Consider the following 23,942-nt stretch of genomic DNA (forward strand, 5'->3'; position numbering starts at 1 on the left):
AATTGGTCCCGACAGCTGCAGACAGGCTCAGCTCATGCTAGAGCACCATCTCACATAAAACCAAGCACTCTGCCTCCAGGATTGTTAAGGCTTGCCATAGGAGTGGCTGATAGGTATATATGTGTCCAGTTGGGTTTAGATATAGGCATACTATATCTAAGCAAGGGGTGATACACCACCTTGCCCCAGCTGAGTGATCAGCCAGTTGTGTCAATTTTAGATAGCCAGCCAGGTGTGGCAAAAGATATGCTGCAGCCCCTGGTAGGCCTTGGTTGCACCTATGCCCTGGGCACCTATAGTGCTCTGTACAGGGGCTGATAAGGTGACCCAAGCCAATCTAGCCCACCTAGGGTACATGGAATCCATTTTACAGAGAGAGCAGATAGCCTGGGGCCCTGGTCAGCAGGGAACCAGCCCAACGAAGTTGAAAACCAGCTAAACACAAGGCAAAAAATCTGGGGTAACCATAGTCAGGTAGCCACCTTCCTACATGCACTGAGATCGAGGCTCTCCAGACCTGATTAATTAACTTTGTTGTTGCTATTGGGGGATCTTAACATTAGGATTGGCATTTTTAACGGGGTATTTGACCGCTGTTTTTCATAATGTTTTACTGTTCTTATCTACGTTGAGTATATGCTGTTTTTTATATTCTTGATGTGTGTATCCTGTTATGCTCTATTTATGGTTCTATTTATAGTCGAATACAGATTTAGGATGAACTAGTCCTGCCACTTAAAAAAAAAAAAACTACAGGCATTTACTTTGTGTGCTTTCAGTGTGCAAGGACATGTTTCCTTTTTGGGTGCCACATGTCGCCGCTATGTGGAAGTTTTTTTTATAACGTTTACAATTGCCCCTATTGATCCACGATGCTATTAAAACCCAGTGCCAGTCTCGTGCCTGGTTCTCAACATATGATGCTCTTATTCATGATACACACATCCTGTGCCAAGTATCTTGAATGGTATCATCCCTCATATTCACTTAAGTATCTTGCACCCTACCCTCTGAAAGGGGGCCGTTTAAATCATGGCTTCAGCTCTTGGTGTTAGACACTTCATTCTTGGAAATATTGTCTGGCATTTCTTGGAGCATTATGACTTGGATCTGAAGAGCTTGCTGTTCCAGGAAGCACTTTGTGATCTGTCATTAGGAAGAACATGCTGAGTGCCTCGGTGTGCCTGAGCCCACGCCCTAGGTCACTGTTGGAAACAGAGGAAGATCTGTTCTTTTCGACTCCGGGGGTGCCCTTGTGGTGAATGTGCGTTTTTATAAATACAAGTTCTGTTAGGTTATGTAATATTATTATTTAATTGGCACCTTGCGCCCTTTGTTTACAGATTCCTTTATCTCATCGTTGCTGAGAGGAGGACAGGATGTGGTCACAAACTTGAGTGTTTATGTATTTGCCTCTTACCTCTAAATGTGGTGATTTAATATGGAAACTGAGCATTGTGCCTGGTACGGGTGAACTGGGGTTACCCTACCCCAGGACAAAATAATTTACATGTTATATAGGCAACACGCTTGTGTTCGTTTTCTAAACGTACTCATTCCAAACTAACTGAAGACATATATGTTGTTCTATGGGTGTTTAAAAGCAGCAGTTGATCAATTATCATCATATATCTAAAACAACAGTTTTCTTCATGTGGCTGCATCAGCTCATTGGCTACCTCTCCTCCTTATGCTGTTGGGTGCTATGGACGCAAAGTTTACGTCCATAGCAGTACATGGTGCTATGGACGCAAACTCTTTGTCCGTAGCAGTACATGGTACTATGAAGCGAATGCCACGGTCATAGCAGTACATGGTGCTATGGCTGCAAATTCTGCATCCATAGCAGTACATGGTGCTATGGACGCAAACTCTTTGTCCGTAGCAGTACATGGAACTATGAAGCGAATGCCACGTTCATAGGAGTACATGGTGCTATGGCTGCAAATTCTGCATCCATAGCAGTACATGGTGCTATGGACGCAAACTCTTTGTCCGTAGCAGTACATGGAACTATGAAGCGAATGCCACGTTCATAGGAGTACATGGTGCTATGGCTGCAAAGTCTGCATCCATAGCAGTACATGGGGCTATGGACGCAAACTCTTTGTCCGTAGCAGTACATGGAACTATGAAGCGAATGCCACGTTCATAGGAGTACATGGTGCTATGGCTGCAAAGTCTGCATCCATAGCAGTACATGGTGCTATGGACGCAAACTCTTTGTCCGTAGCAGTACATGGAACTATGAAGCGAATGCCACGTTCATAGGAGTACATGGTGCTATGGCTGCAAAGTCTGCATCCATAGCAGTACATGGTGCTATGGACGCAAACTCTTTGTCCGTAGCAGTACATGGAACTATGAAGCGAATGCCACGTTCATAGGAGTACATGGTGCTATGGCTGCAAAGTCTGCATCCATAGCAGTACATGGTGCTATGGACGCAAACTCTTTGTCCGTAGCAGTACATGGTACTATGAAGCGAATGCCACGGTCATAGCAGTACATGGTGCTATGGCTGCAAAGTCTGCATCCATAGCAGTACATGGTGCTATGGACGCAAACTCTTTGTCCGTAGCAGTACATGGAACTATGAAGCGAATGCCACGGTCATAGCAGTACATGGTGCTATGGCTGCACAGTCCGCATCCATAGCAGTACATGGTGCTATGGACGCAAACTCTTTCATTCATCCATTCTTTTCACTTGCCATCCATCCTTCGATCCGTATTTCTATCCACCCCTCCATCCATTTACCTTTCTGTGGGAAACTGGGTTCTTCTGGCAGTACTCCCACCCCTCCCCCCAACTTTTTGCCTGTTTTCTGATGCAACTTTGACTGAGGTGCACTGGGTCCCTGCTAACCAGGTTCCCATTACCAGTGTTCTTTCCCAAAAAGGTTTTCACAATTGGCACAACCTCAGGCACCCCTTCAATCCCATAGTATTTGGTACCTCTGGTACCTAGGGCATTGGGACTGAAGAGGAATCACTGGGACTGCAGCACACATTGTGCCACCCCGGGAACCTCTCACCAATACCAAGCAGACTGCCATTGCAGGCTGTGTCTTGGTGCAGAGAAAACTGGACATATGTACATGAGCATATATGGCCCTATATTATCTTAAGTCCCTTCTTGGATATTGTAAGTGCACAGGGAAGCCATAGAGAGTACACAGGCTTGATACTTGTCATCACAAGTTTCCTAGCTCCTTGGTGGCTTCACTGCACCCTAAGATGTTTGGTACCAAGCACTGGTGTGGTCTCTGACTAGTCTTAGCCAGCCTGCCACAACCATACATGTTTCTGACCTCATGGGGTGTGATCCAGCGCTCTCAGAGACCAGGAATAAAGCCTGCTCTGGGAGAAGTTGCGTCACACCTTCCCCAGGCCAGGATGGCCTTCTAAGTGGAGAAGCTTCAAAGGCGTTGTAGCATTGGAAATGCGACCTAGGCATCTCCAGATAGTGGAGGATGCCAACCCCCCTGTTCTGCTCCACATTTGCCGGGAGAACAGGTAGGAACGTTAGTTAAAATAGGAGGTATGTTACCATTCAGCCAGCACCATCCCTAAGGTGGGGCAGTTGATGTAGAGCCCACTTTTAATTTCCTTCCGTCTTGGTTTGAGGGGTAATTAGCCAATTAGAGTCAGGGTAGTGCCCCTTCCCACAAGAAATGGTCATTTAGAGGATGTAGACACCCTAGAGGTAGGCAGCCCATTGGCTACTACCTGTCACCCCCTTTAACGCCCCTAAATTTAGTATTTTGGTGGCATCCCTGGACCCTGAACTTTAGATTTGATGGAAAAAAATAAAATAATGACAAAGAGCTGCAGACCCGTGGTCTGAAGCTCTTCTGAAGAAAAAAATTGGCGCCAAACCCTGCCTGAAGCCTTAAATACTCTACAGTTGTGGTGTGCTGTCACGTCCGGCAACTGTGAGGCCTCCAAGTACCCCGAAGCCCCTTTAGCCTTTGACAAGGAAACCAAAGAACTCCCTTTGAGTAGAGGTATTACTCCCTTGCTGTCCGCATGCACCGAACATGCAGAACCTGATTTCCAGACTTGCTGCTCCCCGGCGACTGACGCAGCACCGGAACCAAAAGTGGTCCGCCAGCACCGTAGGATCAAACCTGTCTCCCCTCCTAGTTTGGAAGCACCAGGATCTACCAGAGGTGTGCCACACCAATGCCCTAGGCACAGGACCCTCTGCTCCATTCACCGAGACAGAGTCTAATCCGGACTCCACTTGCCCAGCAAGCAACCACCTATTGAGGGATGTCGAGACCCACTTTGTGAGTGGCCCAGCTGTCCAGGAATCGCCTCATCAAGCTGACTACTCCTAAACGCTAGGACATCTTGATGCAGGCCACCCGGCTGCCCTATCTGCTCTGCACCCAGCCTGCCCTTCCTTGGTACCGATGGACCAGCTGGCCAGTTCACGAGAGTGGTGGTTACCCTCCTGGAGCGTGCTCGGATGTTGACATGCTCCAAATGCAGTACTTTTTGCTGTCAAAGCGTACCTCGAGCTTCACTGTTCATAATATTCTAGATTTTATTTCAGGTCCTGTTCTAAGACGTCAACCGTAGCCCCCTACCCCCCACATCAAGGAGTGAAAAGAAAAGAGTTCATGTGGGCGATGCCTGAGAACTGTTCCTTGATTCCTAAGAGCCGAGACGAGTGAACGTTTGAGATAATGCCAGCATCCGTTAACGTGACATATCAGTTATCACTCCATTAACAAAGTGTCTGGGGAAAGAAAATGTGAGAATACCACCACCCAATGGAGGGTGCAAAAATGGTGGTAAAGTTAAAAGGAGGCTACAGATTCTTTTGTACTCCTCCTCCCTGCATTTGACACTCTCCACTAGGAGGCACTGTTGTCACACCATCTGAATAGAGAGGGCCCGTAATTAAGAATTACTAGAATAGCCGTTTGTTCTTAATGAGCTTTGGCCTTCAGCGTGCATTTCTGTTTAGATTGTTGTTGATGCAGCTGGATTTCTATTAACCACCTAATGTTAAACAGCGCCTTATGTTTATAATAAGCACGAATTCAAGAAGAACTGAATTACCTCTTTGTATACAATCCACTTCTTAATTCTCACCCACTCCTGTAAGAGTGATGGTTCAATCATCGGACAGTGTACATGTAATGTGAAACGGTTCGTGGGTCTTACTCAGAAAAATTGCATTTTGTTCTGTCCAGTTATTTATTATGCGCAGCGTCCACCATGAGAATGGATGTGGTCAGGCACGCAACGCCAATAGGGTTAAAAGGGCTTCAGACCCCTCTCGTGTATCTCAGCCCGGGCTGCTGCAGCTTGAGCTGCTGGGGTCTTGGCTGGGCAGTGTCTGGAGTCTTCTCTCCTGCATCCGAGTTTTTCACTGGTATTTGAAAGACCATTTGCATATTTACATACCTTTGTAAACGGGTTACAGAGGCTTAGTTTTTTTTCTGGTTCCAGTAGCCCCTGGCCCCCACTCTGCCTATTCCTTACATTTGTATTTAACTTTTACTGCCATAGTGTGCGAATGCATTTCATGAAAAGGAATATGAAGTAGGGTTGCCAAAAGAAAAATGCCAGACGTGTAAAAAATGCCAGACGTGTTGTTTAAAGAGCCCGCAAGGACCGAAATAGTATTATAAATAAAGTATGCACTCATGTGTAATGTGATTTTTCTGTCTTTGTTCCCTTTAATTATCAGTCAGGGATCATTCAGGCAGCCCTTGATCACAATTAAAAAGGCTTCCTATTTATATTTGCTGTTTCAGGTATGTACAGATAAGTGCTGAAAATACGGCTTTAGGTGACTACTTATTTTTGTACAGCCTGGGACATCAATATAATGAGCTGGCAACCCTAATCACAAGACTGGAAATTTATTTCCTCAACCCTCGATCCCTGAACAGGGCCGAACTGGGAACGCAAATCGGCCTTGGCAATTGAGTTGGACTGGATGCTGGAGAGGAGAGGAGAGGAGAGGTGGGTAGGGGTTGCGCAAGGAAAACACTGTAGCAGCTTTTGGTACAGGGGCCCTTAATTGCAAACTGGCCCCCTGTACAAAAAACGCCCCCCACCAGTCCAAAACCAGCCCCACCCTTCCGGCCCCCCACGACACGCCCGTTGCCCGCTACGACCAATCCGTTCCTGAATAAAGCCATAATACCAATAGTTTAACTTGTATCTAAAACCCTACGCCAGCCCACAATAACATGCTGAGTTACTTCAAGTTTCTGGGAATGTACCCTGCATTCAAACAACTCACTCCTCATTCTTGCCCTTCACTTTCACACTCACCCTGCACTCACAGCGATCACAATGCACTCACACTGATCACCAAGCTCTCACACCATTCACCCTGCACTCTCGGAGACCACACTGCACTTATGCCACTCGCCATGAAGTCACACTGCTGTCCCTCGACTTACCGTACAGTCACATGAGCATTCCGCTCGCTCTGCACTCAGTGATCACTCTGAACGCACTTCCGGTGTTCACCCTGTACCTCACCCTGCAGTTACATGAGCACACTACTCGCCCTACACTCATGTGACACTTTACTCACTTGTCTCCCTCACTGCGCACTCTGCAAGCTCACTCAAACAAGCCCATCACTAAACCATACATTCATTCATCCCACTCTGCCCTTACATCTGCACCCAAATTCATATGGTCACCTCACTCATCCAGCAGTCACTCCTCTCACCCTACTTTCACACTGTTGCAACACTCACCGTGCACTCACATGGGCACTCCTGTCACCCACACAGTGCAGAGAGTTAATGCGCCTGCTACAAAGAACGTGTACCATGCAGATCACCCCCCCCCCCAAAAAGTTTGAGTCTAGATGCGCCCCTGCCTGACCCCGATAAAGTGAGGTGTCGCCGGGTTTTAGCAAGGTATTGAGGCGATGACTAGGGCAGGGTGCGGTGTAACAGCCATCACAACGCGGCTGTTACCACACATAGCCTTTACCACACGTACCATAGAGTGGAGGGGGGCCAGTCTTCTGAGACTGACTGCACTCCCCAAACATCCCTAAAAGTCTCAGGGTCCAGGCTGAAGCACCTCACTACTTGCTTGTGAATTGTGCAGATGCAACGCAGTACATGTGGTTGGATGTACCCGGTGGAAGCCCCAAAGGTCAGTGGGATTTCTTCCCTCAGACAGCCTTCGCTGATGGGATTTACTGGGTCGTAATGCTTTGATTGACGTACATTGTTGCGTATGAACTGTAACCACGGCGACGAATCGTTGACTCTTTTTATTGAACACTGCAGATTGCATCTTTTAATAGCACTGCAGCGCGGAGTTCTCTCCCTCTGTGTGAGCTAATGTTTATTTTTTTATGACAGATAATGAACCTGTACAACGTATTGTTTAATGCTTGTTGTTAATGGACATGCAACAAAGTCTCACCGTTTTGCATTTTAGACATACATAAACGATGTTGTGTGCAGGTACTCGATACCCTCCTCATATTTCCTTATCCTTGTCTGATCACATGAAGCTGAAGAAAGACATTTTCCTCAAAGTCCTCAACCTGAGGAGCCATCTAGCAGTACACACCTCTGAGTCCTCCCAAGTCTGCATTAAAGCTAATAAGGGCACAATCATTCCTAGATTGTCCATTATCTTAGACCCTTTATAACAGTTTAGCACTGTTGTAAATGAATGCTTTTGATGCCTTATGCGACACATCAGTTAATGCCTAAGTCTGCCATGATTCTCTAAAACACAATGGAGCACTCGCATGCACCAATGTGGAGCCTGTTGTGGTTCAGTGCCCAGGCCAGGTACTGACCGACTTTAGCAAGTAGACGTATATATAAACAATGTTACAGTGTGCCAAGCAACGTGAAGATTTTCCATCTTTTGGGATGCTTTTACATCCTTCCTTTTATGTTGTGTATGTCTTCTCATTTAGAGTCTATTTAAAGGCTTCGGTCATACTTGTTGTGTGTCACAGTAGCTCCAAGATTCCGCCCCTGCATCCTCACATTTATGTCTGGTGCTAGAAGACCTCAAATACTCTGGAATGAGACTCTACTTTGCCATTCTTCATGATACCTTGCTCAGTACTAGGGCACTTCTGCCTTCAAAGTGGAAGCCAGCGGGCGCGTCACCTTCCCTGAGTGACAGGTCATAAAATTGTCAGAGAAAGACTGATAGGATTGATCCCATGTGGATCCACCAACCAGCTATTTGTTGGACCCCCAGCTAGGAAAATGAAGTTGCAACCGGTTGTTTGCATAGTGTGGGGCAGGACCCAACTCTGTACCCGGAGAGGGGGGCCTACATGTGCTTGCATTCATCACCCAGGTTGGTTGCCCTGTTGTGGTGTGCCACCATGCATTGCTCATTTACTATTGCTGGAGTCTGATGGTTGCGAGCTGCAGACAGCCTCACTGTTCCTACGCCTGCCTCCTCCACTGCAGAGATGAGGATTGCCTTGGTATTCTGAGCTCTGGTGTGGACCTTCCAGTCCATACATCCAAGACAGTCTTGCCCCTTCTCCTAGGAATGCCTTTCCCAGGATAGGACCATCCAGGAGGAATACTATCATCTGCTCTTACTTGGGGTGGGATGGGATGGGACCGAAGCCCAATACTGCCCGTCTGCTGGCTTGGAATCTCCTCTCCATCTGAATTGGAAAACAGCAGAATACTCTCACAGCCACTCACTTGCAAGGAAAGAGCCAGCCAGTCCACACCTTGTGCTTTCACTCACAGCCAGACACCACTTCTCAGCTGCTCAGAGGTGCGGGTTACCTCCCTCCATCTCAGGATACTAGGTGTGCCAGCCACAGAGGGAGTTACAGGGCCATCACACTCATGCACAAACATCAGATGTATCCTGCAGACACTAACATCTGTAGGGACGTGACCGGTACACTGCCAGACAAAGAAATCCGCATGCTGCTTTTTCCCTATTTGTTAGCGTGCACTTGTGTTACACAGTCTCTCGGATACCTTCGGTTTTATTGATTTATAAATGACTGACTATATACAGTGTCTGAATATTGTGTGGCTGATGTGGTAGACGATCATCTTAAATAGAAAGACCTGTATGATACACAAAATAAAAACTGTTATGGTATGCTTTTTTTTCTAGTGAGACTCCAGAGAGCATTGCCAAGCTTCTGACGAGGATGTATCTGAAGAGTGAAGTGGCAAAAGATGGAAAGCATCTTGAGATTGAAATCCCACCCACGCGACCAGACGTAATTCATGCATGTGACATCGTGGAAGATGCTGCAATCGCTTACGGTTATAACAACATTCAGATGACTATCCCGAAAACATACACCATAGCTAATCAAGTAAGATTGCACTCTTAAGTAAGTCTCCATATTGTCATTAAAAAGCCAGGGATGCCAGAAAGGCTGTAGGGGAAACAAAACAGAGCATATACGAGAGACAATATTTTGACCTGCTTCCAGGGGCTGTCGCCATAGAGAGGATTTAAAACAGATGCCCCTGACCTGTAAGTATTTAAGCCCTGTTTTCCTTCTTGGAGGTTTCTTTGTAAGGCTGGCACTAAATGTATCCACATGCATTATGTCTTAAAAACTACAGACTTCTACTCTTTAAAAAGCACTCCTTTTTCCTAAGTTGAGACATGTCATGAAAACGAATATCGTTCTGCGATTTCTTCTCAGTGCAGTATATTTGCCCTACGTTTAGTAATACGTGCTCAGTTGTACCTTGACAGGCAACTGGAATTATTGTAAAGCTCAGTGGCTTTCTGAGCGGATCCAAGTGAAGAGCATGTGTTGGTTCCTTTTGTTTGTACAGAGGCTGAGATTGCCCCAATCTATCCTGGTCCCCTGACCCCCTCCAGAGAGTTAGTGGTAGTAGCCAGTTTAGTGTGATCTTAATGTATATTTTTTATCTTGTTTGTCATTTTTAAGGTGGCTTAAAATGTTTCTTAAGGGAGTTGTGAATGCTGAACAGGAAGAGGGAAAGAATGCAGAAAGATACAAGTGAACTTCTTGTCAGGGTTTGCCTATTGTGTAGCATGGTTTTACATTATGTGAAAACAAGATGGACGCTCTTTTGATATTTGATTTCACAAGTTGACCTCTTAAGAACTATAACTAAGATTCGTTGCTCAGTGAATTATTGAGTAGTTTAAATTATGAAACCATTTTTTGCCCACAGTTTCTCTCTCCACGGTGTTTTATAAACCTTTTACTTGGGTTTACTAATTTTCTTATGAAATGGGGTATGAAACCTTCATACTTTGCCAGTGAAAACGTGTTTATGGTGTTTGGAAACAAATTTGAAATGCAAATAATTTCGTCGAATACTATTTTAAGATGCATTTTCAAATGCAGTTGGTTGTTTAAATGTTCTTCAATATGGACATGATATTTAAAGTGTGAATGAATGACCTGATTTTTTTTCCTTTTTTTTTTAAAGATAGCTGAATTTTCTACAAAGTTATTTTGATTTTTTGTAATGTTTAGGTTTTTAATTAGCAATTTGAAGAACTGGTTACAGTTTGGAAATTACAATTTTGTTGGTGAAAAAACATCCTCGAATTTCGATAGGAATTTGAATTGAATTCGTTTAAATCATGTGTGGCATTAGGAAAAGGGAAAGGCTTTATTGTCTTCCTAAAAGTTGTAATTTGAACACAATGTTCTAAAATGCCTATATACATTTTAAGTTGGAAAACTATTCTAAAGATGCAAAAGTCACTTTGGAGTTTATGTTGAAGCTGTTAAAATGTAAACCTTCGAAACATTAAGAACATTTGTAAGTGTTTATTTTGAAAATGTGTTTAGGAGCTTTAAACAAGATTTGATTGGTGTTCTTAGTTATTTAAAACACTTTGCAGAATATTTTACGCAATAAAAAGCAAAATACAATTCTGATGTTTAAAATGATCTACATCTTAATGTAACTGTGTTATTTATTTATCCACCAATACTAATTGTCAAAAGCAAGTTCTCTTTTTGCTATTGAAAGTTGCTGACATCTTTCCCAAGCACCCATTCTCAACCTGCCACTGTATTTCCGATAGTTGTCATAAAGTACTCTACCTCAAAGGTTCTTTTGCAGTTGCATCTATCATACAATAATCCTCCCATATAATCAGGGTCACTGGAATAATTGTCTTTACATTTCCAGTTGGTACTAAAGAGAGATAATGCCCTCTTTTATGCCTGATCTTCTTAACTGTATTTGTTCTAAAAGCCACAACAGTACGAATACTTCTCTTAAACTCTTGGCCGTTTCTATGTCTATAAGATTGAGGCACCACCTTTTCCACAAGATTTTAAAACTGCCCTCAAGAAGCATTTGCTACTAGCATAAGGAAATTAATGATTAATTCTTGGAAAAAGAAAAAAAGTGGTTGGTGGAATGCTTAATTTAGGAACTGTAGTATTTGACAAGGACAACAATTTGTCTTATGCTGATAAATAGGTAGGAGAAGAAGGATAAACTTCAGTTTACTTCCATAGACTGGAATGAGTCCAGAGTAATTACTTGTGGCTGAGATAAATGTAAGCATTCCATGTTCACTTTTTTTCTTTTTATCAGTAAGGCATCCAAAGTATGGCCGGTATGCCTGGACACAGATCATGGGTCAAAGACAATCTCACCATGGTTTTAGACCCATGCAGCATCTCGCAGATTAGGCCCAAAATGACTGCACTCTTATGGGATTGCCTGTACACCCTTCTGGAGTGGACATGGGCCGGTTGTTTGTGATGTTCTGTTCTGTGGAAACTGGGTCAAGTCTGATTTGAATAATCTGGTCTTTGTCTGGAATGGCATTGCGAGCAGTTGAATTTAATTGAATTGAAATTAATATTTATAAAGAGCAACGATTACCCTGAATAGGAGCGTCCTGGCGCTGCCTTCTTTAGGAGACCCAAAATGTTTTATTAAAATCTTCTCTTTGATTTTAACAGAATTCTTACTTCTTTCATTGCTTGTTGGAAATGTATCCTACATATGTATCGTATCTAGGCTTTAATGTTTGAATTTATTTGAATTATTTTCATGCAGAGATATTAGGATGTACTTGTACTGTTTTACTGCAGAAACATTACTAAAGTTTGCAATATAGTTGCTATTATAAAGCTAACTGTGGACCAACCAAGCATTTCTAACAGCCGTCAAACACAGTTATATAATGTAAACATGAGAAGCAAACTTTAAAAAAAATTATATGCTTGATACCTAAAATCTGAAAAAGAAAACTGTCAAATGAATTAGAAGTTAGGATAATAGGACATACATTGTTTCGATCAAAAACTAATAGAAATTCACAGATAGATGACATAAAGGCATCGACTGTTGATTCACTTCAAAATGGCACCTTACCTATGTGTAGATCGGTTTCCTCCTTTTGTTTAATTCCTTTTTAAAGAATTAGGATTCAACACAAGTACATTATTATCTATTTCCATATCTACATGAATACCATAGAGGGCAGACAACTTCCTCTAGGTTTAAATAACTATAACTTCTAGGTCAATTTAAATGTAGTGACATGGCCTGATCAACATACTGACCAAAGAAGTGTCTAGCACCTGTCCGCCGTGCTTGATTTTTGCATGATGTAACTGTAACGGACTTAAATGACGAGGACCACTGATTTTATTTATTTCAGTGTTTTGTTGATCTCTGGCGTATTGTGGGAGCCACTTTCTATCGCTGTTCATTGTAAACCAAAAGTTTCTAAGCAACTTTGACCCTTTTATCAGTGGTGGTGAAACAGTGCAACCTGGTTACTTACTGGTTGCAGCTTTAGGTCCATTTGAGCTCTTTTGAGCACAGTTCCTTGAGGAGGCAATAAAGGGGATAGTCCAGCTAGCCTCCTGAAGGGGGATTGAGGCTTTTAGTTTGAAAATGGTTTCTGGAGGAGAGGTAAGATCCTTAGTTATGTGATATAGAAACTGTTTTTTTTTAACTATTATTGAAATTCAGTTGACAAACAAACGGTTTATTTGGAACCATACTCCTTAGCATTTCTTCGATTCAGATGTGTAGCTTCCACTGCCCCCTCTTTTATTTAATATCTTCATGTCACTATAAGCCATTTTAGTGAGTACCTTCGAAATCTTTTAAGTTCAGCTGGCCATGTTTTATCATATGTAGAAGCATACAAATTATAGGATTAGGAACTATATGTACACCACACATTACCTTTACAACTTGATCTTCTATCTGACCAAAGTAATAGGAAAGAGAATAGCAGGCCTTAAGTGTGTTCTAATGCAAAGTGCGTTGAAACATGGGGAACAATGTCTGTGCTTCTTGGAATGCTACAATTGTTTATAATGTTCATTGTGTATATTGTTCACCTTTTTTAATTTGCTATGTAAGTTACAGTTTCTTTGATTGTATTAACCCTCCTTGGGTTCGCTTCACCAGCTGCTATTTTTTATACTCAATGTAGCAGAGCAGCTAATCGTCTTTGTACATTTTGCTCAGCATGTTGTTGGACAAATGATGAACAATACTGACTTTTTTTTCTCCATTCACAGCTGCCTCTTAATAAACTCACAGAGTTGCTGAGACAAGATGTGGCAGCTGCTGGATTTACGGAAGCCCTGACATTTGCTCTGGTATGTGTTGATCATATCTTCGGTATTTTTATTTCAGAAATGAATTCTCTAGTTATGTATATGAAAATACTGAAAAAGATTGGACTGCCGATTCCAGTGTTTTCACTAGATTCAATAAATGTCCTAAAACATTGTCTGGGAAATAACAGTATAAATAGCAACTTCAGGGTCTTAACAGTTCTCTTTCATTATTCCTCTGAGCAAGAGGATATCTCCTCATTGTTGTTTTCCATTTTGCAAATTGTATTCATCTGTCATCTCTTCACCATTGACCCAGTTGTTACCAGTACTTTAAAATATGTAGAGTTGGGTGCACCTAGAAGAGCATTTTTCGCTTTTCTGACACAATTGGCACTTTCCTGTTGCTTTACACTTCCCATGGCATGCCTACATTGTGAAGAACAAGGAACTATTTTACATCACAAAACATCACTGTAGCATAAGACTTTAAATAATTTATATCATAAATGCATGCAATAAAGAAAGCAATTATTTTTTTGATTTGCTTTGTACTATTTCAGTCCGCACTCAGTCAAACCAGACCAATTGTCATTTCTCAAGGTTTGTTTTGTTAGTGAATGAAGATTACTGTTTTCCTGGAAAAGAGTAACTGTTTATAAGCATGATTTAATTATTGAACATCATACACAACTTGCCTAGGAACTGTATGTTAGTCTTATGCTAGCCCCCATCCCCCCTACCGCTTCAAAAAGTTTGAAATTCTGAAAGTTGAGATCTCATCCATTTCTGCCTATGTTTTGTGACTTGTCCGTTTAGATCACTCCCCAGGTAAAAATTCCCCTTTAACAAGCAAGGTTACTAAACTTGTTACCTTTCACATGTTCTTGTCCTTAAAAACAGTCCTTCTCTGGACTTTCATTTACAATATAAGCCTTCTGATCCCCCTGTCTCTGAACTTACATCATTCCTTCTAGCTAACAACCTCACACTACAATGCCACAGCAACACACACACACACACACACTCTCTCTAAATGTACCACACACTGTTTCATAATTGGCATTTATAATTTGCTAAGAACATTGCCTCTCTTAAAAGTTGATCAAATCACACGTCGATCTCCGGTATCAATTATTCCTGTGTGATCGTACCCTTGCTGCAAAATTTGAATATTTGAGAGAGAAAGTTTAAAAACACTGAAAGAGCTGAATTGGGTTTCAAAATCACCTGCATATTCAAAATCCTGTCTGCAACCAGTGATATCCACACTGTCTTCCAGAACCTCAACTCACTTCTCCTCAGAATTGCAGATGACTCTGTCCCCTATCTCTACGAAAGACATCAACAAAAACAAAATTTTAAAAATGATTTTTCTCCCGACCTAGGCAGAGAACATTGATCACTCCTCCAGATGTCTCAAATTCTTAAAATGCAAGCAAAAATGATGAAAAATACAGATGCCAAAAGATCATGTCTCCATTCACACATTTAGCAGGGGCGGTTCCTCCGCTATGGCAGAGGAGTGTCACCCCACTGCTTTTAAGCAGTGAGAAACATAAAATGATAATAACTTAGTTATTATCATGTTATGCTTCATGTCCTGCTGCTTTGCGTTGGGCAGGGCTGCTCTCATCACGGAACAGGGCAGGGGAGTAGTAGTTTGCCCACTCTTAAGTGCGCAATGACTGTTTGGTCGGCCCACTCGGGCCTCCCAAAGCAATCATGCGCACTTTCTCCGTTCTCCATGCAGGCTGCATTACAGCCTGCATGGAGAACATGCCCACCCACCCAGCCCCTAGCTGAGCCCGTGGCATGGCGCTCATACCAATCACAAAGCTGCATTGCAATGTTGTGATTTGCTTAGGGGAGGGAGCGTGACTGCCTGCTTACTGTTCTTGTCTGAGTCGGAGACAGGAGAGCAGAGACGCATGACTCCCCGTGACACCTCCCTCCTGCAACCCCGCCGCAACACCCCCTCAAGACCCCCCACAACACCCCCGATGCCTCGCGCCCGCCCTGCCACCACGGGCCATTATTTATATATATATATATATATATATATATATATATATATATATATATATATATATATATATATATATATATTCACTGAAAAAACCATAGGTTTCACACCAGTTATAGTTAGGAATTTTAGGAATTAGCATTTAAAAAACCTATCAAATTCACTGAAAAAACCATAGGTTTAACACCAGTTATAGTTAGCTGGAAATTTTACTGACATAAAACCATTGAAATTCCCACCTTATAGTTAGTTGGACTCACTATAACTTGCACGTGTAATGCACTGATGACACCATCCAGTGAATGTGTGTCTTTCAGATAAATAAATATGTTTTATATATGTATGTTAAGGTCGATGGAAGAATATTTGTTTAAATTATTGTCTTAATGGATGTTTTTTTTAAAAAAAATGATTGGATATCTGCCTTATTAAGTGTATCTTAGTGAATACATATATTAGCGAGTGAAAGTAGGTCAGTCTCTCTGTCATCAGTGATGTCATGAGTGATGTCACTGACCATGTCATGAGTGATGTAATATGTGATGTCATCAGCAGTGCATTACACATGCAAGTTATAGTGAGTCCAACTAACTATAACGTGGGAATTTCAATGGTTTTATGTCAGTAAAATTTCCAGCTAACTATAACTGGTGTTAAACCTATTGTTTTTTCAGTGAATTTGATAGGTTTTTTAAATGCTAATTCCTAACTATAACTGGTGTGAAACCTATGGTTTTTTCAGTGAATTTCATAGGTTTTTTAAATGCCGATTCCTTTCTATATCGAGTTTCTAACCTTTTTTTTTTTTTTACAATTTGCTGTTTTTTTGTAAGTATTCATTTTTTTTTTATATAATTTTTTTCTTTTGCGCTCTGGGTGCGCGCTCCGGGAAGCTTTCAGCTAAGCTCTCCGGTAAGCTTTCCGGTGAGCTCACCTGAAAGCGCACCCAGAGCGCTACTGTCGTTCGTGAAAAAAAATATGAATGAAAAGTTAATAATAATGCAAAACATTTCGTACCATACAAATATTATCAGTTTTTTTAAATAAGGAAAATGATTATGCATTTCCGTAAAAGTTTGATGACGTCACTTCGGCGCGCAACGTAAGTGCCCTCGGAACCGCCTACGTTCGCGCCGCGTAAACGCACGCAGAAGCGCCTACGATTGCGCCACGTTTGCGCCCCGCAAGCGCCTACGATCGCGCCGCGTAAACGCACCCGGAAGTGCTCCGGAGCGCGCAGCGTAAACGCGTCGGCTCATGTGAGCCTAAAATAACACTTTTCATTGGTTGCTAACAGTTTTTTTTACAAAGAATGAAATCCCCACCCATTTCCTTCACTATTGCTTTGTACTTGGAGAGAGCAAGAGCTGTTCTGTGTACTATCTTCATCTCCTACTTTCCTGATCTACAGCAATGGCTGCAAGAGAGTCATCCAGCAGTGATTCCGAGGCATTTTTAGAGGAGGACCCTCCTAGGCAGAAGAAAAAAATCCATTTCATCTGGAAATGTTATAACATCCCTGAAGGACAAAAAAAGTCAACGCTCCAAAAGTAACCTGCAAAATATGTAGTAGTACTTTATCCAGAGGCAATCCTCTGAAAAAATATAGTTTTGGAAATGCCAATTTAATCAGGCATGTCAAAAGAAGACACCCAAACAACTTTGCGAGGGAGAGTGTCAGAGAGCTGGCACGGAAATTACCCACAGATGGCGGCAGCACCTCCACTGGTGGAGCAACACCTTCGGGACCATCCCGTCGAAGAATGGTCCCTAACATACAGCCAGAGTTTGCAGGCATCAAATTTCTGTGCACGGACTGTGACGAACTGCTCTGCTATGGGGAGCAGAGTGTTGAACTCATTGCCCTAAAGAAACAGCAACACCGCTGCCCTGACAGTCCCTAAATTTTCACATTTTTTTGCTCCTGTTGAGCCGTTTTCGAATCCCTGTTTTTTGTTTTTCCCTTGACAAAAATCCCAAAAAATTATAAAATTGTTTTAAAAAGTCTAAAAAAAAATATAAAACAACAAAATCAAAAAAAAAAGTTCTTTTCAGAACTACCTCTAATTTATAAAAAAAATGCAATTTTTTTGGTGAAAAAAAATCTGTCATTTTTTTATCTCCATGGTACGCTCCCCAGTAAGCTCTCTGGTATGCGTACCGGGTGCGCCCCCCGCGGAAATCGATTTTTTTTTTATTTTATTTTTTTACCCGCGGGACCCTTTTATGGCCCCCACATCAAAACTAGGGGGTCAGAGGGGGTCTACTCTTCCCCCTTATGGTCATTTGCCCCTTTTTTTTCAAACCCCTTGTGTCTCGATTTTACAGAGACACAAGATGGCGGCCGCTCCAGACGGTTTAGAATGTTTACAGACACCCAAGAGCCAATCAGCTTTCTGCGCGCAAGTCGCGTGTCGCGCCTGGAGCGCTCTCCGGTGCGCGCACCGGAGAGCGCCTATAGATATATATATTTTTTTTAACCTAAATTACTCAACATCCACTGGAGCACATATCTTGAGACATAGCAAAGGCACATCGGGCTACCAGTCCCTACAATTTTGCCAAGTTTGCTGTATATCCATTCAGCCGTTCGAGCTAAAAGTGAAATTGACAGCCCTATGGAAATTAACATGGGGAAAACGCGTTTTGGGACCCCCCTTTTATCTCGGCCCCCGCTTGACGTATCCCCCCCAAACTTTCAAGGAAGAACCGGAGCTCGACGAGGCCATTTTCAGGAAATTTTCAGGCAGATTCGTCAACCGGTGCCAAAGTTATTCCAAATAGAATTTTGAGATTTAACATTGAAAAAAATCCTAACTATAACTACCTACTGGCGACCGCCAGTAGGTAATATATATATATATATATATATATATATATATATATATATATATATATATATATCCTACTGGCGATAGCCAGTAGGTATATATAGTTATGATTTTTTCTCTATGGGACTTTTGAAAATTCTATGTCTAATAACTTTGGCGTTTGTGGACGGAATCGGCTGAAATTTTCAGGAAAATGGCACATTTTGTTTCTGAGCAGCTCCTGAAAATTTGGGGGGGTTTCGTCAAGGGGGGCCGAGAAAAAAGGGGGGTCCCAAAACGCGTTTTTCCCATTCATTTTTCCATAGGGCGTTTGGCCTCACTTTTAGCTCGAACGGCTGAATGGATTTGCACGAAACTTGGCAAAATTGTAGGGACTGTTAGCCCGATGTGCCTTTGTTGGGTCTCAATATATGTGCTCCAGTGGATTTTGAGAAATTAACGTTTTAAAAACAGATATATCTGTGACAGCGTCCCGGGTAGCGCTCCGGTTTGCGAACTTGTCGCGTAACGGAGCTTTGCGAAGCGAAGCTGATTGGCTCTCCGGTGTCTGTCAACATTCTAAACAGTCCGGAGCGGCCGCCATCTTGTCTCTCGGTAGGATCGAGAGAAAAGAGGAGGAGAAAAACGAAGGGGGAATTTAATGAAAGGGGGCAAGGTAGACCCCTCTTGACCCACTAGGGATGATGTTGGGATTAATAAAGGGTCCCGTGGGGAAAAAAAAAATGTGATTTTTCACGATAGAAGCGCTGTCCGGTTCGCGAACAGGTAGCGAAACGGGAATTCGCCATTTTGTATTTCGTTTTATTTAAATTACAGGGTATAAGGAGGTACGGGAGACGTATCCTGACCTTTTATGTTTTCTGAGGGTGGCTGAGGAGGCTCATATATGTTGATACATGTCTTCCAGCGGCTGCGTGTGAGCGTTTTTTTTTTTTTTTTGCTGCGTGACGTCTGTTAACGTTCGATTCGAAGGAAATCAGGAAGTGTTGACCGCCATTTTGTCACTGCGAGTAAATATTTTGTTAAAAATAATTGTTATAAATTAATCCGTATTGATAAACATTGTCTGCGCCATCTTGCCTTTTTTCCAATACCACAATTTTGTCGTGCACGGCAGCCATTTTAGATGCTTTGACCAGACCCACTCTCTGCACGTCGCCAATCCTCAGCATGGCTCCCCACCCTCGCAAGCATCTCCCCCACGCACTGGTCACCCCCGCTCTCTCTCTCATGCATGGGCCATAAACCTCCCCCCATCTGCGCTGTTCTTCCCTGAGAATCACACCCTGTGCCCGCCCGACACCTCCCTTTCACCCTATTCACTACCGCACCCTCTGACACTCCTCTTCCTCTGTGTCTAATTGTCCAGTCCGGTCCTAGGCTATCACCTAGCCGTGCGGATGTAGTTTATGGCCCCAACTTTAAAGAATCACCCCTGTTCAAAGGAGTTACAGTAGATCAAGGCCCCCATCTCATGAGATCCGTCACAGCACACGCGTTCCTACTATCTGATAACCATCCTGTATTGTGATTGGGGAGGGGATTCTCACTGTGAGGGTGTGTGGGACCGAGCCTGAAGCGGAAGATTCCAGGGATGCCTCTTTGTACATCAAAGTTTTTACAATTATGTGTCACTTTAAAAATATATAGCACTCCAACAAAGTAGTAGGATTATAAAACTTTAATAACTTATAAATATATACAACGCAACAAAAACAGTAAACACATTTAAAAACTTTTTTGAAAAAAGAAGCAACAATGGTCAGTAGCTGTCTTTTGTGCGAATAGTCCCAAGGCAGCACAACGTGCTGAGTTCTGGACGGCACCCAGGTGATGTCACCTGGGTGCCACACTGGTTTTTGGTATCCTACAATGCTGCTCCGAAAAATGGCGTGGGGCGCCCCGGGGAGGGGGGCGGGGGGAGGCGGCGTGAACGGGCCTCCCCAGGTGGAGGCTCGTCTGCTGTAGTGGGGCGCCCCTTTACCGTTTCAGTTGCCATTCCGCCCGCTTTTGGTACACTGTGCCAAAATCCGCCATTCAGCTGAGTTGCGCCCACTCTTGTGGTGCAGCGATAGGCGGCTGCCACAGGACTCTCAAAAGTGCGGCAGGCTCTTCGGATTTGGGCCTGGTCCACTAAAATGGCCCTGGGACACCTTGGAACTCGGACGCTTGTCTGCTAGGGCTTGGGCCCCATTCTCGAAAGCGTCCCCTCAGCCTTGAAGATTCTACAAAAGTCTTGGGGGCCCCCGACTCCCGCAGGCTTCCGGTGGGGAGCGGCTGTCATGATTGCTTGCGGAATGGCCACGACGGAGCTACGAGATGGTGGTGCTCTCATGCTGACGCCAGCTTCAGTCTGAAACATCCAGAAACACTGTAGACTATCAATTCGATGAGTTCCGGTGGAGCTCCAACGTGACCCGGTAGGGAAGAACTTGCCCTCCCCTTTTTTGAGTGATGGTTCTTGTATCCTGTCCCCTCTGTTGTCATCTAACAGAACCTTTTTGGATTGCCGAGTGAGAAAAAGAAAGGTGGGGCTTTCATCGTTTGGGGAAAAAAAAATGTTTTAATCCAATGAAAAGTGTTATTTTTAGGTCAGATGATCAAGCCTTCCATCATTAGGAAACCAAAAGTAAAATGAACGAATGAAAAGTTTTAAAAACAAGTCACATGACCTGTTATGCGGCTTTGGGCTATAAAAAGCCAAAAAAATCCGTTGGCCCATGAGGCGGCGTCAGTAGCGGACCGATGTGCGAATAGGCCGAAGGCAGCACAATGCGCCGAGATCCGGATGGCACAGAGGTGGTGTCCAGCAAGTTGCCGCACTGGTGTGGCCATCCTACAATGCTGCGCCGAAAGTTGCCGTGGGGTGCCCTGTTGGCCTGTGAGGTGGCGTCAGTAAGTGGGGGCTGTTTGAGGACCTGACTGCATTGGAAAGCAATGGGATGCAGTGCCTCGCCCCCAAGATGGAGGCTTCTCGGCTGCAGTGGGGCGCCCCTTGGTGTTTCACTCGCTATCCAGCTGAGTTGCGTCCGCACTTGCGGCTACAGTAGGCCGAAGGCAGCACAACGCGCCGAGATCTGGATGGCACCGAGGTGGTGTCCAGCAAGTTGCCGTACTGGTGTGGCCATCCTACAATGCTGCGGGGGGGGGGGGAGGCGGCGCAAATGAGCCTCTCCCGCCTCTCTAGGTAGAGGCACTTCATCTGCAGTGGGGCGCCGTCTAGCTGAGTTTCGCCCGCGCTTGCTGCTACAGCGATAGGCGGCTGCTACAGGACTCTCAAATTGGCGGCCTGTTCTTTGGATTTGGGCCTGGTCCACTAAAATGGCCCTGGGACACCTTGGAACTCGGACGCTCGAATTTTTTTCCTTTCCTCCACATGCAAAAAAGGTAAATGCCCGGTACGTTACCTGCCTCATCTGCCACGATGTACTCTCCAGAGGAACCGAAAAAAAATATAGTTATGGTAATTATACCATGCATCGTCATATGGAGAGGTGGCACCCGATTAATTATAGTGCTGCCCAAATTCGAGATTTGGTGGATAACCCCCGACCTGCCAGTACATCCACCAATGAAGTGGCAGTGACAGCATCAGAGGCAAGGGAAACGGTTCTAAATCTTCAGAAGAACTTTGGACAAATGAAAATGACATGTTTAACTTGCGGCAAATTAATTTCATGTGGAGAGAGGAGTGTTAGTCTAATCAATAGAGCTTATGAACATCATCATAGTCGATTGTTGGTGGAGACATTTTGACTATATCCTGGACCTGCTCGGCTTCGCCCAAAATGGCGCCGGTATAAATGGGACTCGTAACTTCTTGTTGTGTACTGGTTGCCCAACCTTGATATGACGAGATACGTATACAGTTTTGAAGCACATGGCGGGCGGGGACGAGAATTGATTGAACATTTCGACATCCCTATTGATATTAAGTTCTGATGTGTTATTGATTACTGTACTATTGAAAGTTCGAATTAACGTCACCCATGGTACTTGCCCGCAAATGTATATCTAGATAATTTTATTGTAACTGGCTTGTCGTATTTTAATTATAAAATGTACGTCCATCGATTCCGCAACTGTTAGACACCTTAGTTCTTGCAACCTAATGGCCCGCCCGTTACGTTCTTCTACAGTGTAAATGTCCCCTCATCATATACGATTCCAGTTTGCTCCGTGGTCAGCCCACGTGGTTATAGGCCCGTATTTGTATACTGACATTTTCACAATAAAGGTTTTTAAAACAAAACATGGTAGTAGTACTTACATTGGTAAAGTTTTGAATAATAGCCACTGTTTTCGAATCAGTAAAAGGCAAGTGAAATAAAGCAGTCCAATTACATGACGGTTAAAAGGTATAATACGCAGGAACGCAGTAAAGATAAATGGTCAAGGGCTGTTGTGTTTTCTACTCCTGCAACATAAAGTGATCGATAAGAATCTGATATTCATGCCTATCAGCGACTAAGACAGCAGGCCGAGCCTCTTTTGCTCAACGGTTCCCTCATGGGACGAAGAAACGCCCTTTTTCTCGAAATAGGAATATTTTACTTGCAGGACAGTTGTAAATTTCCCGGGAAAATACATTAGCCTGGAACATTGTTAGTGATAAACTGTAAATGCATCTGGGTCCTTTGCTTTACAAGTGAGAAAAAAAAGGTGGGGCTTTCATCATTTGGGAAAAAAAAATGTTCGAAAGCAATGAAAAGCGTTATTTTTAGGTCATATGACCAAGCATTTCATAATTAGAATAACAAAAGTAAAATGAACCAATGAAAAGTTTTATTAACAAGTCACATGACCTGTTATGCTTACGTTACGCGCCGCGCTCTGGATCGCTTCCGGGAAGCTGCGCCTCGCGCACCGGAGCACTTCCGGGTGCGCTAACGCGACGCGTCATATGACGCATTACGCGACAACGTAGGTCCAGAATATAGTCAAAATGTCTCCACCAACCAGCGGTCGGAACACAACCCCTTTCAGTAGTCCAAAAAGTTCTGTAAAATGACAACTTTTGGGACAGGCAACAAGAACTATCACTCAAAAAAGGGGAGGGCAAGTTCTTTTCTACCGGGTCACGTTGGGGCTCCACCGGAACTGATCGAATTGGTAGTCTACAGTGTTTCTGGATGTTTCAGATTGAAGCTGGCGTCAGCATGAGAGCACCCCGTGGCTACGTCGTGGCCATTCCGCGAGCAATCATGGCAGTCGCTCACCACCGGAAGTCTGCGGGAGTCGGGGGCCCCGGTGACTTTTGTAGAATCTTCAAGGCTGAGGGGACGCTTTTGGGAATGGGGTCCATACCCTAGCAGTCAAGCGTCCGAGTTCCAAGGTGTCCCAGGGCCATTTTAGTTGGCCTGGCCTAAATCCGAAGAGCCGGCCGCCATTTTGAGAGTCCTGTGGCAGCCGCCTACCGCTGCACCGCAAGAGTGGGCGCAATTCAAGTGGATGGTGGGCGAGACGCTGTAGCCGCAAGAGCGGGCGCAACTCAGCTGGTTGCGTAAAGCGCTGGGGTGTACCTGAAAAACCTC

General features: G+C 43.8%; 1 protein-coding gene across 1 annotated transcript in view; it reads left to right on the forward strand.

Annotated features, from left to right (window-relative positions):
* Nucleotides 1-23,942, forward strand: part of FARSB (phenylalanyl-tRNA synthetase subunit beta) — a 334,706-nt gene that overhangs the window by 152,135 nt on the left and 158,629 nt on the right. The window contains exons 12-13 of the mRNA XM_086943878.1: nt 9,120-9,327; nt 13,513-13,593. Of these exons, the coding sequence (XP_086800004.1) occupies nt 9,120-9,327; nt 13,513-13,593 (289 nt within the window). The remainder of the gene's footprint in view (nt 1-9,119; nt 9,328-13,512; nt 13,594-23,942) is intronic.

This window comes from Lissotriton vulgaris, chromosome 11 (genome assembly GCF_964263255.1).
Source record: "Lissotriton vulgaris chromosome 11, aLisVul1.2, whole genome shotgun sequence".
Taxonomy (NCBI): Eukaryota; Metazoa; Chordata; class Amphibia; order Caudata; family Salamandridae; genus Lissotriton; species Lissotriton vulgaris.